Source organism: Chinchilla lanigera, unplaced genomic scaffold, assembly GCF_000276665.1.
Source record: "Chinchilla lanigera isolate Chin_1 unplaced genomic scaffold, ChiLan1.0 scaffold00058, whole genome shotgun sequence".
NCBI classification, from domain to species: domain Eukaryota; kingdom Metazoa; phylum Chordata; class Mammalia; order Rodentia; family Chinchillidae; genus Chinchilla; species Chinchilla lanigera.
Window position 1 is genome coordinate 267237 of NW_004955459.1, and position 13905 is coordinate 281141.

A 13905-nucleotide genomic window follows, 5' to 3' on the forward strand; every position below is an offset into this window, starting at 1 on the left:
TTACTCACTCCGTAACGTATCCCTGCCCACTCCACTCCTTGTCCTGCACCCTGCTGGGAGGGAGCCTGCACCATTTCTCCTCCTGCAGCCTGCAGCGTGGCACAGCGCCAGCAGACCCTACGCAGTAATACCTGTAGGGAAAGTGCCTCTTTCATCACCATTAGTAATAGAACTAGGTCCAGAAAGGCACGTCAAGAAGGCTCTGCCTCATCTGCCCACGCTGGCTGGCCCCTTCTGCAAGCCTGCTCGGAATCCTGGATAACACCCTTGCTGGAGTCCGCGGCCCTAGCTCCAGCTGCAGCGGAGGGGACCCACACCTGTGCTTTCGCGGAGCTGGGACTGCACCGGGGGCAGGTGCCTGGGCCTTAGGAGGCAAAGCCACAGCCCTGCGGCAGGCAGAGACCCAGAGAAGCGACGGAGGCAGAGGTGGAGACAGGGACTAGAAACACAAAGCGAGGAGGGCGCCCCGCGCACGCGGCCCTCAGCCCCGCCCCGCCCGCTGCTCAGACTTCGCCGCCCTCGCTGCGAGCTGGGCTGGTGCGCGCCGCGGGTTCCCGCTGGCGCTGGGCGCTGACCGTGGTGCTGAGCGCTCAGCTCGCGCGGCACCGCTCCCGCCGGGTCACTACTGCGCCCTGGGACACTCCCGAGGCCCAGGGTAAGTCTCCGAGGCCCTGAACGGCTAGGTCAGTCCCTTCCCTGAGGGTATGGATGTGGCGGGGAGGAGGAGATGATGCGGGAATCTCGTGAGTTGTCTCCAGGAATGGGAGGGCTGAGTTTAAGGACCAGGGCGGGGCTCGGTCATCCCCGCGGTGCCCAGCTCCCAGGTGCGGGACTCGGGGTCTGAAGGCGGTGACCCTTTTAGGTTAGGCTAAGGAATGGGAACACCCTCCCTCCTAAGACGCTGAGGCCTGGGGAGGAATGAATACGGTCGTAGAGCCAATCTTCTTTCAAGTAGGCAGGTGAGAAACACCCAGGGGCGCTCTGAGAAAAGATGGGCCAGACCTTTCTTTCCCCAAAGGGCCCTTTGTCTCCTCGGCGTGGGGGTGGGGTGGGTGGATGATGTTCTCCACCCTGGATTCTATTTCTGCTTTATAGCCCGCCCCCACCCTAGAACGCAGGATCTTTCGGTCCACAGGGGCCATCCCTCCATCCATCCAATGGCAAGGCCCCCTGTTATAGAGACGCAGTCCCGCCCCATAGCCTCCACCCACCCAGCTTCCCGGAAGCTCCGCTCCGAGGCCTGTGCTTCCTGCCACAACATACCCTTTTTACTTCATTACTGATTTTCCCAGATACTGAGGGCTGGACAGTGGGAGGCATGGCAAATGCCAAAACTACTAGGTAAGTATTTTATGCCTTAAAGCGCTTGTGCTGCATGTGCGTTCCTCGGGGTTTTTTATTTTGCTCCATGAAATCAAACACTCAATCATGTCCATGTTTAAAAAGGAAAGAAAAAAAAAGAAAGAAAGAAAGGCACAGCATTACCTTCTTAAAGGAAAAAGGAAAGCTTAGACAGGAGAGCTGAAGTTAATCGTCATATAGAAACAGCTAGTAAAATGAATGTGCTCAATTTGCAAATGTGCTCAAAGTCCATGTCCATGTGCTCAATTTGCAAAAAGTCCATGTCCATGTGCATGCTGGGGGTTGATTACAAACTTGAACATCTCTGTCATTATTTTCTCCCCACTAAACTGTAGTCTGGCTTCTAACCCATCCCCTTACCTCCTCCTTTGACCCAAATTTTCATTTCTTCTGTAGCTGGAGTCACTTGTGAAAGTTAAAAATTGGCTGCTCATTTGCTGTTGAAGGCTGGCTCCTTATGGCCTGCAGGATAAAGGCTGGGGCCCTTTCTAAAGCCTCAGGTTGGGGCTGGTCTACTTGGTCAGTCTACTGCCTTAGCCCACTGGTCTGTTGCTCTGGACACTGGCCACCTTCAGGTCTTTAAATAGTCTCATTTCATCTGAGCTTGTTTTCAGGGTGTTTCCTCTGACTGAATAGGTTTCCCACATCTTTACCAGGTTGTCCTCTACTATGTTCTAGCTTTGGTTTAAATATCACTCCTTAAAATGGAGTTGATTAAATGGATACAGTGTGTGGTCTCTGCCTTCATGGAATTTGCAAGCTCATTTTAGAAATGAGAGATTTATTCCAGGCTTGTGGTTGTCACTGAGACATATCTTAGAAAATGAGGCAAAAAAACTGTTTTTAGAATGAAAAGTTCCAGACCCAGCATCCTATTTATGAAACTTGGATGTAAATAAATGGTTAAGGTGTCTCAAATACAAAGAATTTCATCTAAATAAGTAACAACTCAGTGTAGCATAGTTGGAGTCCTCTGCTTTGGAATTTTTTGTTTATTGAGGAGCAAGAACAAACACCGGAATGAATAATTGGTGGTTACTGAGCACTGCAGACGAGAAAGGGAGGGACAGACTACTTTTTGGGGGGAGAGATGTGGCAGAGAAGGATCTGTCATATTTGGGGCTGAGTTTCCACTGACAGATCTGTAATCACGGAGTTAGAAAGTAGACTGTGCATTTTGGCAACTGAGATCCTACATACATTTGTCCACTACCCTCAGGCAGTGACAGTGCCAGCATTTGACTGTCCACATAAATCCTATTCTGTCCCTGAGAACCGATGTGGAAGGTGGCTGCTCAGCCTGCCTCCTGCCAGACTGCAGGTCCATCCATACACATCTCCAGAGAGACAGGAATGATAAATGTTTTAATGTAGAAACTGACTACAGACTAAAGAACACATGATTGTCATAGTTTTGATGTATCCAGTGCACTGTCCTGCACTTTAGTACTTGCCCTGTCCATGTACAGAGTGCTAAATAGACTCAGAAGTAGGCTTGGTGACATGAGCAACTTGTAGCTATTTTAAGGGATAATTTTCCAAGTTCACAGAAAGTGAAATTTCCACTTGTTCATGAATTTAGATCAGTTGACTATTCTGTCAAATAAACCATTTTAGTTCTTGTAATTCTAGAATTTTGCACACAGTAAAATAATCCTCATTTCGGTCTGCTTGATGTTATTTCCAAAGATGAGCAATTTTTTTTTCAAAACACACAAAAAAGGTGAAATAAAGACAGTATAATGAATGTCTCCAAAATGCTTGCCATTGAAATTACACCTTCAATTATATTTTTACTAAATTTCTGCAGGTTACCCTCATCACCTAGTATATTCAGTTTCATTGTGCTTTCCCAAATTCACCCCAAGACCACATTTATATTATAGTACCCTTAGATTTCTAACAAAAGACAGTTTGGGCTATTAATTCATAGAATATCAGATTCAAATCCCAGCTCTGTCACTTATCACCTGTGTGACCTGGGCCAATCTGAATCTGAACTTATTCTTGGTAAAAAGGGTGTTAAAACTGGCAGCCAAGAAGCACTTCCATGTTCAGGGTGAAAGGAGAGACAGTGAGGGTGCATGCCAGGGAGATTCTCAGAGGACACTTTTGGCTTTCTCCTTTATAAGGTTATGGACTAAATTGCCTTCCTAGTTAGGTGAGTATGACCAAGACTCAAGTCTGGGTAGTCTGACACCAAGAAGCAGGCACTCAGTCCTGGGTTGGAGGGCTCAGATAGTAAGGACGATATTGTGTGCTGGACAGCTTGTTAGTGCTGGGTGAGGCCTTATCTAGGCTGCAGAGGGATGTATGGAGTGGAACAGTGCCTGCAGGTGCAGGTTGGGAAACACTTGGGCACATGCCATCTGGCAGGTGGCAGACAAGCCAACATGAAAGCCTGGGGCACTGTTCCCCAAGCCAAGATGCTGAGTCCAGATTCTGCAGTTCTGTTGGGCATGCCCCCCCCCCTTTTTATCTTCTTCTCCAGCCAAGAGTCCCAGGTACCACTTGGATGGGAGGAAGTGCTACCCACAGGCAGGAACAGGTGGAGGCCCCTGAAATGACAGCTTTACCAATCTGGCTGTGAGATAGGCCCTCTGCCCACCTGGGTTCTTAATGTGGCATCTCAGGGACTTTTGCACTGACCCTGTCACCCTGTACCTGTCAAGCAAACGTCTGGGAGTACTGTGAGGCTTCCTTGGTGGTGCTTCTACAAGGCAAGCAGGCTGACAGAGCCACTTGTCCTCTGCCTGCTATAGGCACCCTCCAAGGTGGGAGCTGGTGAGTGAATGCAGGGGCTGCCCACAGAGCAGTCCTCCTGGACAGTCAAAGAAACCAGCCACAATCTCTCTCCCCCAGTCTCTCCCTGGGGAGATTGACATAGGGCAACCCTCAAACCACTCACTGCTGAGGATAGGGGGCAAAGGAAAAGTGGCAGACAGGAAGCATTTCCACCAAAGGAGAGGCCATAAGGGTGCACACCAGAGAGACTCTCAGAGGAGGTTTTTTTGGCCTTCTTCTCTTTTCTGGTTCCTGAGGATCTCCACACTTACCCCAAGGGAAGCATGCTTAAAAGTAGACCCTTACTCCTTTCCTCCAAATCTGCTCCTGGTGTGGTCCCCACCCCAACCCCATGCCTTGCTTTGCTCCTGCCATCCTTCTTCCTTGACTTTTCCCTCTGTGGTCAGTCAGTCCCACTCTTTTGGCATGAATCTGAGCGCTCCAACCCAGGACTGAGTGCCTGCTTCTTTTTCTTCTTGAGGTTAGTAAATCCTGGTGTTGCACCTTAGGGAAGAACTTGGAACTTTACCACCAATGTGGCGTCTGCCTTACTGCCCAACCTCAGCCTGTTTGGACTTACTCCCTTCATTTACTTTCTTATACCCAACTGTCAGATGCACCAGTCTTCTAAATCCCCCTTCTTCCACCATTCATCAGCAAGACTTCCACAGTGCTTCACTGACTTGAACATAAGGCCATATCCCCCAGATGTGCCAGGACAATCAAGTTGCCTCAGATTTTGTGTTACCTAATCCAAGTCCTACACTCAAGGCAGACCCCACTGCCATTCCCATGGAACTCAACCTTGACATCAGAAACCTCATCTATCAGTGATATGTGTGCAGGTAACAGCTGTCTGCCTGTCTGGCTTATGATACTCTGTGTCCTAGTCTGCCTCCACCAACGCCCCCTCTGCTTTACACTAGGAGGTTCTTTTTCTTCTCTACCTTCAACCTCTGCATGCACTGTACTAGATGCTGAAGTGCATCTTGTCTAACAGCTTCTCTAGACTGAGCTTTGCTGCTGCCAAACTTGCCTCCCCTAGTCCTGGAGTACAATGTACACCACTTACTCCGTGGATGGCTGGCTGCTTCAGATCTGAGAGGTAGGTAAGAATGGAGTTCCTGTTAGCTCTGTCTCCCCCTGCAGCTTGCTGAGTTGGATTGTCCTCTCCATGCACTCAGAAGGCCCATGATATGTCCCTTCTGATGAGGTGATGAGGGTAAACTGAGATACTATTAGTGCATAACTGGCCTGCAGATGGGAGTCTGAACTACCAGTGAGAGAATGCTTGGATGGGTCACAAGCTCAGGGAAAAGCAATCACCAAGGCCTGCAGTCAGCTCTCATTTTTATTTCTTCTGTGTGCTTTTAGGCTGTGGACTCAGCTCTACGTATCAGCGGTCTATAAAGTGGGATGGTACATGAAGATGGGGTGGGGTTTTTCCAGCCATCTTCTCACCTCCACAGAAAAGCCACTGGGACTACTGAACCAGTTGTGTAAGCAAAGGTGGACAAGAGCCTCCTGAAGCCCACAGTCCCCTCAGTCTCTGATACTAAGTGCCTCTTGCTTTTCTCCACAGGCACTGGGCACCAGCAGCATGGAGCTAAAGAGGGGAAAGACCTTCATCAAATCCAGCCTGCAGATTTCCCATGAAAAACCCTCAGACTCAGCAGCTGCTGCTCCAGTCAGGGAGGACGCAGGCCCCTGGTCAGTCTCACTGGGAGGGCAGCAAAGGCTCCATGGTGAGAAAGGCTCCCAGGTGAGTCCTAGTGACCAAGGGCATGGCAGGTACCCCAATAAGGGAGCTCAGCCCCACCCTGATGGAGGCCCTGCAGCCCTCTGTGGAGCCACCTTCAAGCTAGTGCGGAAGAGCAAGACTCATGATAGTGTTCCAGAAGCCAGCAGGGCAGCCACCACCACAGGGCAACTGGTGGGCAGCACAAGCTTCCCAGGGCCTCCCAGTGGCCCACACATAATTGACTACCGCCACTTTGTGCCCCAGATGCCCTTTGTGCCAGCTGTGGCCAAGAGCATCCCAAGAAAGAGAATTTCCCTGAAAAAACCCAAGAAGTGCTTCCGGAACCTATTCCACATCCGCAGAAACAAGACTGAGAACTTAGCTGCCCTTGAAGGCAAAGGAAAGAGCCTGTCCTCCCCTGGAGACCCATCAGTTGTTGCAGGGCGACAAGGTCAAGCCTTCTTCTCCCTGGAGGAAGGCCTGGGGTTGGACATTCTGGGCCAGGACGTGTCTGACAGCGAGCTCCTGCCTGACTCTCTAGACCTGTGCCGGGTCTTGTGTGAAGATGTGGCCTCCCTCAAGAGCTTCGACTCACTTACAGGTTGTGGAGAGATCTTTGCAGATGAGAGCTCAGTGCCAACCCTAGAGCTCAATGACAGCCCCGTGAGCCCCTCCCAGGTGTCTCAGGCCCTGGAGAGCAAAGCTTCCAGAGGCCCCTCCCAGGGCAGCATAGAGCAGCTGGCTTTGCCCACCCAGAATGAGGTGTCTGATTTCACTAAGTTCTGGGACAGCGTCAATTGTTCATTTCGTCAGCAGCAGTGCACCCTGCTGGGCCCATGGCTGGAGGGGCCCCAGGGGACAGACACAGCCAAGCTGAGACCCGATGTGGCTGGGTTGGCCGAGCTGCCCCTGTTCCCCTGTAGGGGCCCTCCCAGCGGATCCAAAGCCAGCTCCACAGACACAGGCACCCCCAAAAGTGAGCAGCCAGAATCTGTGTCCACAAGTGATGAGGGCTACTATGACTCCTTCTCACCAGGCCTCGAGGAAGACAAAAAGGAGGCCCCAAGCCCCAGCACACCTGCGGCTGCCTTTCCCAGGGACAGCTATAGCGGGGATGCCCTTTATGAGCTGTTCTATGATCCCAGTGAGGGTCCTGTTGGCCCGAGCCTGGATGATGATCTCTGTGTGTCTGAGAGCCTGTCAGGCCCAGCCCTGGGGACACCACTGTCCATGTGCAGCTTCCATGTTGGGGCTGAGGAGAACCTCGCCCCAGCACCCAGCCCCGACCTGCTTGGCCAGGGCTTCCTGCAGAGCTCTTGGAAAGGCAAGGAGTGCCTGCTGAAGCTCTGTGACACGGAACTGGCCATCACCATGGGCATTGTCAACTGGCTCCGCCGTACCCCACCTGTTGCCAGCCCTGTCCCCATGGAGCCCAAAGACCCAGAGAAAAAACTGGAGGGCAAGAGGGACCAGGCCCCGGATGTGGGCAGCGCCACAGTATGCTTGGCACCTGGCAAGAAGACGCACCTGAACACCCAAAGCCTGCTTGCTGGAGAGAGTATGTTTCCAGGGGGAAAGGCAAAGGGGACCACGAGCCCATCCCAGGACCACCCCCTGGAGGAAAGGCCCCGAGGCCACCCTGAAGGCTCGCTCTCCTCTGTGGAGTCTGCAGCCAGGGCAGCAACAGATACTTCTAGGAAAAGCAAAACTGTAAGCCTGCCTGCCTGGCCCACTTCACAGAAGGGGGCAGGGCCAGCTGGAAACCCAAGGCAATGCCAAGGCCCTTGGAGGCCTGGTTACGGGGGGAAGACTCTAGAGGCAGGGCCTGCCCTGGCGGGGGGTTGTTTGGCCCATGTGGCAGCCCTGCAGATGCACTTAGATGGCCAGCCTCTCACACAGGACATAGGTAGTGGGTTCTTCAGGCAGCCTCAGGCCTGGGACCCCAACTTTCTGCAGCAAAAACAGACTAGCAGCTCCCCTAGTGGGGTCACTATCTGTTGTCTGCCCTCCTTGGCCAGCTCACAAGACCAGAAGCATCCAAACTTCATCCTGAACCTGAGCCAGCTCAGATTGGAGCTCCCCAGGTTGGGTGCCCAGGCCTGCACCTCTGTGGAGGACCTGAACCTGCAGCGCAGCCCCAAGGCTGTGGGTCAGACAGCACACAGGGGTTATCTGGACTGTGGGTCTCCCTCAGCCCCTGCTGCCCAGGGGAAGCCCCAAGGCCAGTCCACAGAAATCCTGAGCCTCACTCTAGATAGCCTGCGGTAAAGGGCTCCTCTACAAGTGTCCCTAAATGCTGCCGCAGACTCCTGGCTTGCAGTGGGGCTTGGAAGTGATGGCCCTCAGGCCAGTCATGACCAAGCCCCACCCATAGTACAGGCTCACCCTCCCAGAAACTGTCTTTATGGCCATATTCAGGAGATACTAGGACCCAAATCTCCATGTTTTTCTCTTGATGTAAAGACTGTTGGGGGAAGTAGGGGCAGGACTCAGGCAAGCAAGAAGTGAGATATTTCCATGAGGAGGTATTTTCAGCTAAACCTAAGACCAAGGACAGCTTAAAACTGCAAACACCTCACTGTTCTTCAAGCAGCATGTTAGAGAGGAGCTCAGGTCTGAGACTGATGGAAAAAGAAACGGTCCACACTGTAAATGAGAAATTGATAGTCAATCTGTTGGCTTGTGTTGTGTGGGAAGCATGAGGTCCAAGGCTCAGGGCAAGAGACGGAAGTGGTAAGATCAGAGGGTCTGCTGGCCCCACCCACGGGATCTCTGTTCTCAGTCCTCAGAACACTGAGCAGAAGCAGCCCCACCTAAGCAAGAGTCTCGAACCAGCCAGTATCAAGCATTACGGTACAACCCTGCCAGGGCTGACCAGACTCTGCCCACCCCTGTTGATGGGTGTTTTGGAATCCTCTGTCACAAATCATCCTCTGTGAGTAATGGTTTTCCTCCACTAGCACTCTCCAACTGAGACCATGGTTGGAAAAATACTGTCTGGGAAGAACCCAGTTACTTCTTCCCAGCTCCACCATTCTACTTTCAAGTAGCAGAAGTGACTCCACCACCTCCATACTGTTAGTGTCCCCATCTCCTTTTCAGGAAAACTCACTTTGAATAGGGCTGTACACATCCCCAAAGCTGTAACAGATGCACAGCACCCAAACATTCAGAACTGTGAAGGGAGAATGCAGCTGGTATCCTCAGAAAGGGCAGGTGTCCTTGCTGGCCCAGCACCAAGGCAGCAGGTTCAGGGACAGATGGCCCATCCCCTTCCTCTAGGATTAGATTCTACCTCAGCCAAAACACTGCCATGGATGGATGGTACAGGCACCTGTGAAATTTGTTTTTAGCGGGCAGGGAGAGGTTAGATCTCTGGCAAACTACCAGAGAAGTCACAGTTCATCCAGAACTCCCAAGGGGAGAGAAGGGAGCTGCATTATCTCTGGCAGGGAAGAAAGCAGGGGAGGCATTTCAGTCCAGGCTGTAGCCCCACAAGGTGGCAAGGCTCTCGTATGGTACCTGACATTTGACTTCAAACTAGAAATGCTCCTGTGACTATCATTCACAGCAGTGCTGCAGCCTGCTATATGCAAGGTGCCGGCTGCATATCCTAGGTTCAAAGGGTGCGGCGAGGGTCCAGACCAGCCTCTCCAGACCTGAGATATGGAGGAGTCCTAGCACCAGCATTTCTGTGACTCCACATCTGATTCCTTCTCCTAGTACTCCTACCCCACAAAATTGCAACCACATTGCTAAGGCTAGCTGTGAGCAGGTTACAAGTAGATCAGTCAGCCAACCACCACAACAATCTAAATGCATTTTTTATCCTCACTTTTCAGACCTAGAAACCAAGATGTGGACAGCCCATCACCACAAAGTGTGTGTGTGTGTGTGTGTGTGTGTGTGTGTGTGTGTGTGTGTGTGGTTAGCAGGGTTTGAATCTCATCTCCAGCTGCAAAGCCCCTGCTCTTCAGCAGGCTCCAGAACTTCTCCCTGGGTAACCATGGTGAACACCTCCCTTGGAACCTTTCTCCTCTTGTTCTTTCAGGCTACAATGTCTGAGCCCCCTACAGTGCTAGCCAAATGTCTTTTTGTGAGCAGGCTGAGAGCTTAGAGGAGGCCATCCTCTCTCAATCATGGACCTGTGGCTTTGTACTATACTTGACAGAGTAAGTGCTCAGTAAATACTTGTTGAAAGAATGAAGTGTTGAAGAATGGTTTTCTGATTTCTTCTTGACCATGAGCTTTGTGCCTGGAGAAAAACAGAACAGAGATTTAAATCAAACTCCGCTTGACAATTAAGTGTCTCTCCCACAGCAGGGGATAGTGTCCTCAGCACGCCTTGTAACACAGTGCCTCATGGTGATGGGGTAGAACCCAACCAGGCCCAAGAGCAAAAGGACAGGAACTAAGGTGGCCAGGCCTGGCCAGGCAAGCCTGGAGTCAGTGGGAGCTGGGGGTGATACCTAGGCTGCAGGACCATGGCAAGGTGTGACCTGCAGTACCCTGGCAGCAGGGCAATGGAAACAGAACTAGGACCATGCCAGTATGCCCATTTTCTGTGTGGGGGTCCCAGGCATCTATCTAGGAGAATGGAGAAGGGTAGTATGACCTTCTTTGGGTGATTTCTCTCACTACAGCCTGCTACTCCCCAGTGAGAGGACTCTAGGCAATGTCAGCCATCCTTGCTTCTTGAGGCCTCAGGGTGATCCACTGAGAGGAAAGAGAGAACTTTTGGTCCTAGTCCAGCTCTGGGGGTGGAAGAGGCCTGGTCTGGCATTTTAGAAATACTGGTTATTTCTAACCATCTTGGAAACAGTTTTCTCCATGTGAAATGAAACATTGAAAAGCAGTTCTACCTGTCCCATGGGGAGCAAGGGTCTCATGCAGGGCTGCACAGTGTCAGTGCCAAGGGTGGCAGAGTGGCCCAAGGCCAGAGAGCTGGGCCACAAGGCAGGCCAAGAGGGCTGGGGAGTGAGAGGCGGGGCTGCACTGGGCAGGGCTAGAGAGATGGGGGAAGGGGCTGGGCTGGCAAGGAGGTGGAGACCTTGAAAAGGAGAAGGGTCACACCAGGAGAGGATGGGAAGAGCCTGCAGACTGTCCATGAAGTGCTGCTTACCTTTCCTGTTTCATGTTATTTTCTAAAATGGGAAAAACCCATGGGGTAAAAAAGGAAAAAGCCACAGAGAGAAAAATGGTGAAAATCAAATTTCTATCCTTTCTCCTTCACCCACCTATAGATACAAAGTTTATTCACACTTACTACAACCAATCCAAACACCAGGAAGCACAGCACTTCCTCCCACTCTGCCCACGCTCCTGTGGATCCTCATGCCCTTTCCAGGCCCTTTCAGTCCTTTGCTGCCCAGTTCTCCCCACTCACCCTGGTACCAGCTCCCTTCCTTTGAACACAGGAGGCACAACCCAGTAGACAACAGTGAATCTAAACAGCCTCCAGTCATCGGACAGTCAAGTTATTTCCCATTTTTGTTGTTACAGTGCTGCACTCCTTTGTTCTCCTAAATATTTTCTATTAAAGTCTCTTCAAAATTGTGAACACAAAATTTACCTTAACAACAAAAAGATGTATTTTGTAATGACCAGTGTTTTCTGCTTCCATGATGCTCTCCACTGCCCAGTTCTCTTGGATACTGAACCTGGGCCTTCTGACCTAGTGGGGGTACAAACAAGACTATGTCAAGGATGGTGAGGAAGCACACAGGCAGAGCTTTATTGGAAAGGTTTTGCCTCCAGGACAGGGGGCCAATAGACAGAAAAAGTTGGGCTGGCATCTTACCAAAGTAGAAGCGAGTTTTTATTGGGGTGGCTGCAGTGGGCTAATGTCCAGGAATTGTCACTGGCCCCAGCACAGTTTCAAAGGTGCTTTCTTTTCCCATGCAAACATCTCAGCCTTGAGGATTGGGGGCCAGATTATCACAGGACCTGTTATATTTGTTCCATCAATGCCCTGCCTTACACAAATAGCATGGTCTTGTGATAAGGACAGGCCACTGCAGTTGCTCAGGGAACACATGTGTGGTGATGGTGATGGTATCCAGTGGAAGAAAACACAAACCGTGCTTTCAGCAAGTAATAGGTTGAGGCCCCAGCCTTCATTTGTCCTCTGTCCCCCTGCAGTGACCTCATCTAGTTTATTCTTGAACATAGTAGGACAAAGGCATTTTAGCTTTGATGATGCACCTGTATTTTGAAGTTGATAAGTGATTGGTTTCTTGCCCCGCTGTAATTCCTGCTGAGTTGCTATGGCACCCAAGCCAGTATGGTGCTGCAGGTCATGTGGTATGGTGCTGAGTCACCGTGGCATCCAGCTAATATGGCGCAAGCCACTAAAGGCCATGTGCTAAGCCCCACCCTTCTTCCACTGAGTCGAATTACAACTTCCTACTTCCCCTTTTGTAATATCCTGTTCCCTTTTCCCCGTGCTCCCACCCAATCCCGGTCTGCCATGTCAGGCAGTGCGCCTCCTAAACCCCACTTCCAGCCTGGGGCTATTTAACCTCGGACCCCACAAAAGATCGGTAGAGGCCACGTTTTTCTCTCTCTTGTGGCCTTTCCGCGTCTATAATAAAGGCATTTTATTCTGTTTCACTTCTCTCTGCTCTGGAAAAACCTATCAATAAGATCTTTCAAAGAATGAGAATTAGAAAAGAACACACACCATGCTTTCAATGGGTCACAGGCCCTGTATTTATGCCAAGGAGGCCACCTCCTCTTTGTCCCTCTGATGAACTGTTTCATGTTGAGGCCCTGATGTTGACACCTGGACTCCATGTTCACAAAAATATATCATACATCTTGTCATTAAGAGGGAAGTGGTTGCTTTTTGTTACTACATGTGAAGGCCTTGGAATTCATCATCCCATCCTTCAACAAAAAAAAGCTGCACAAATGAAATCAGTGATTGTGCTTGACCCATCAGAGGGTCGGGGTCTGGGTGCATGGCCTCCCAGAAACCTAGAGAGATCTGTGGATGGTGCAGAAGTCTAGAGAGGCCAAGAACTGGTGGGAACACTCAACCAAAAATTCTGACAAGGTGCTGCCTAGTACAGAAGGGGTAGTGGGGCAGCAAAGGGAACCCATAGTTTTGACAGCTTTTCTAGGTGAGGGTCATGGAACGATCTTCCTCCCTGTTCTGAATTGTGAAACCCCTCACCCTTGTCCCTAACAGAGGCCTCTTATCCAGGGAAGAGCTTCTCCAGGACTGCACTGAAACCTTATTCAAGCTGCAAGAAAGGAACTCACCCCACCACCAGTTTTCCTAGCCTTCCTGTCATACCTAAGGAAAAATAAATAGATAAAGGGATAATCTAAAAGCGAGAGAGCAAAGTGAAAATGCACTGGACACACTGACCCAGGAGGGACCAGCATCAATGGTTTCACCCCGCTCACTTTAGGTGCAGCCAGTACACACTAAGAAGACCAGCGACCCCCCGCAGTCCCTTCTACATTGACCACAGCTGCTGCCACCACAGAGACAAAGTCTAGAAAAACAGTGGATTCCAGGTAAGAAAGCTACATGACACAGCTGAGTGCCAGGACACAGGAAGACAGAGAAGGGAGGGAAGAGTAAGTGCACACAAGTCATTAGGAGACTGGTGCCTGGAGCTGTGACAGCACTAATACAGCCCCAGGGCCAACAGACTCACATTCATCCAAGCATAGCAAGCCCATTGATGGCCTGGGGCATGGTTCGGTGCTTCAGTGCTTTCCTATCATGCACCAAGCCCTGCATTCCATGCCCAGAAACACCGACACTTCTTGACTACAAGACCAGGACCTATAACTCTGTTTTGTCTGGCTTTAGACAAAAAATTCTAGGATGCTCTTTCAAAGGATAAAATTATAACAGCTTAGTTTATAAATCTTAATTGTGTCTATTTTCTGTTTCAGAATTAGGTAACACCATTCCACAAAATAGAATAAGTATTCCAATGATATGTACAGAAGATGAGGGTTTTATATACAGAGAAAAGCTGAGAAACCAGAAACAAAAT

At 50.7% G+C, this 13905-nt stretch overlaps 1 protein-coding gene across 4 annotated transcripts; it reads left to right on the plus strand.

Annotated features, from left to right (window-relative positions):
• The first annotated feature begins 517 nt into the window (after positions 1 to 517).
• Positions 518 to 10186, plus strand: Amer3 (APC membrane recruitment protein 3). Of its 4 annotated transcripts, none has more exons than XR_263003.1 (3): positions 518 to 655; positions 5729 to 8822; positions 9730 to 10186. XR_263003.1 is itself a non-coding variant. In XM_005397547.1 (3 exons), exon 3 carries the CDS (start codon positions 5747 to 5749, stop codon positions 8153 to 8155), a length of 2409 nt encoding a protein of 802 aa, XP_005397604.1. In that variant the 5' UTR covers positions 518 to 655; positions 1293 to 1341; positions 5729 to 5746; the 3' UTR covers positions 8156 to 10186. The 4 variants fall into 4 exon arrangements, 2 of the variants coding, with proteins under 2 accessions (XP_005397604.1, XP_013376505.1); XR_263004.1 differs by having other exon boundaries at positions 9939 to 10186; XM_005397547.1 differs by adding an exon at positions 1293 to 1341 and having other exon boundaries at positions 5729 to 10186.
• Positions 10187 to 13905: the final 3719 nt, after the last annotated feature.

What these genes read in the sequence shown, in the direction of transcription:
- Amer3 (XM_005397547.1), top strand. Translation starts at nt 5,747, where the DNA reads ATGGAGCTAAAGAGGGGAAAGACCTTCATCAAATCCAGCCTGCAGATT.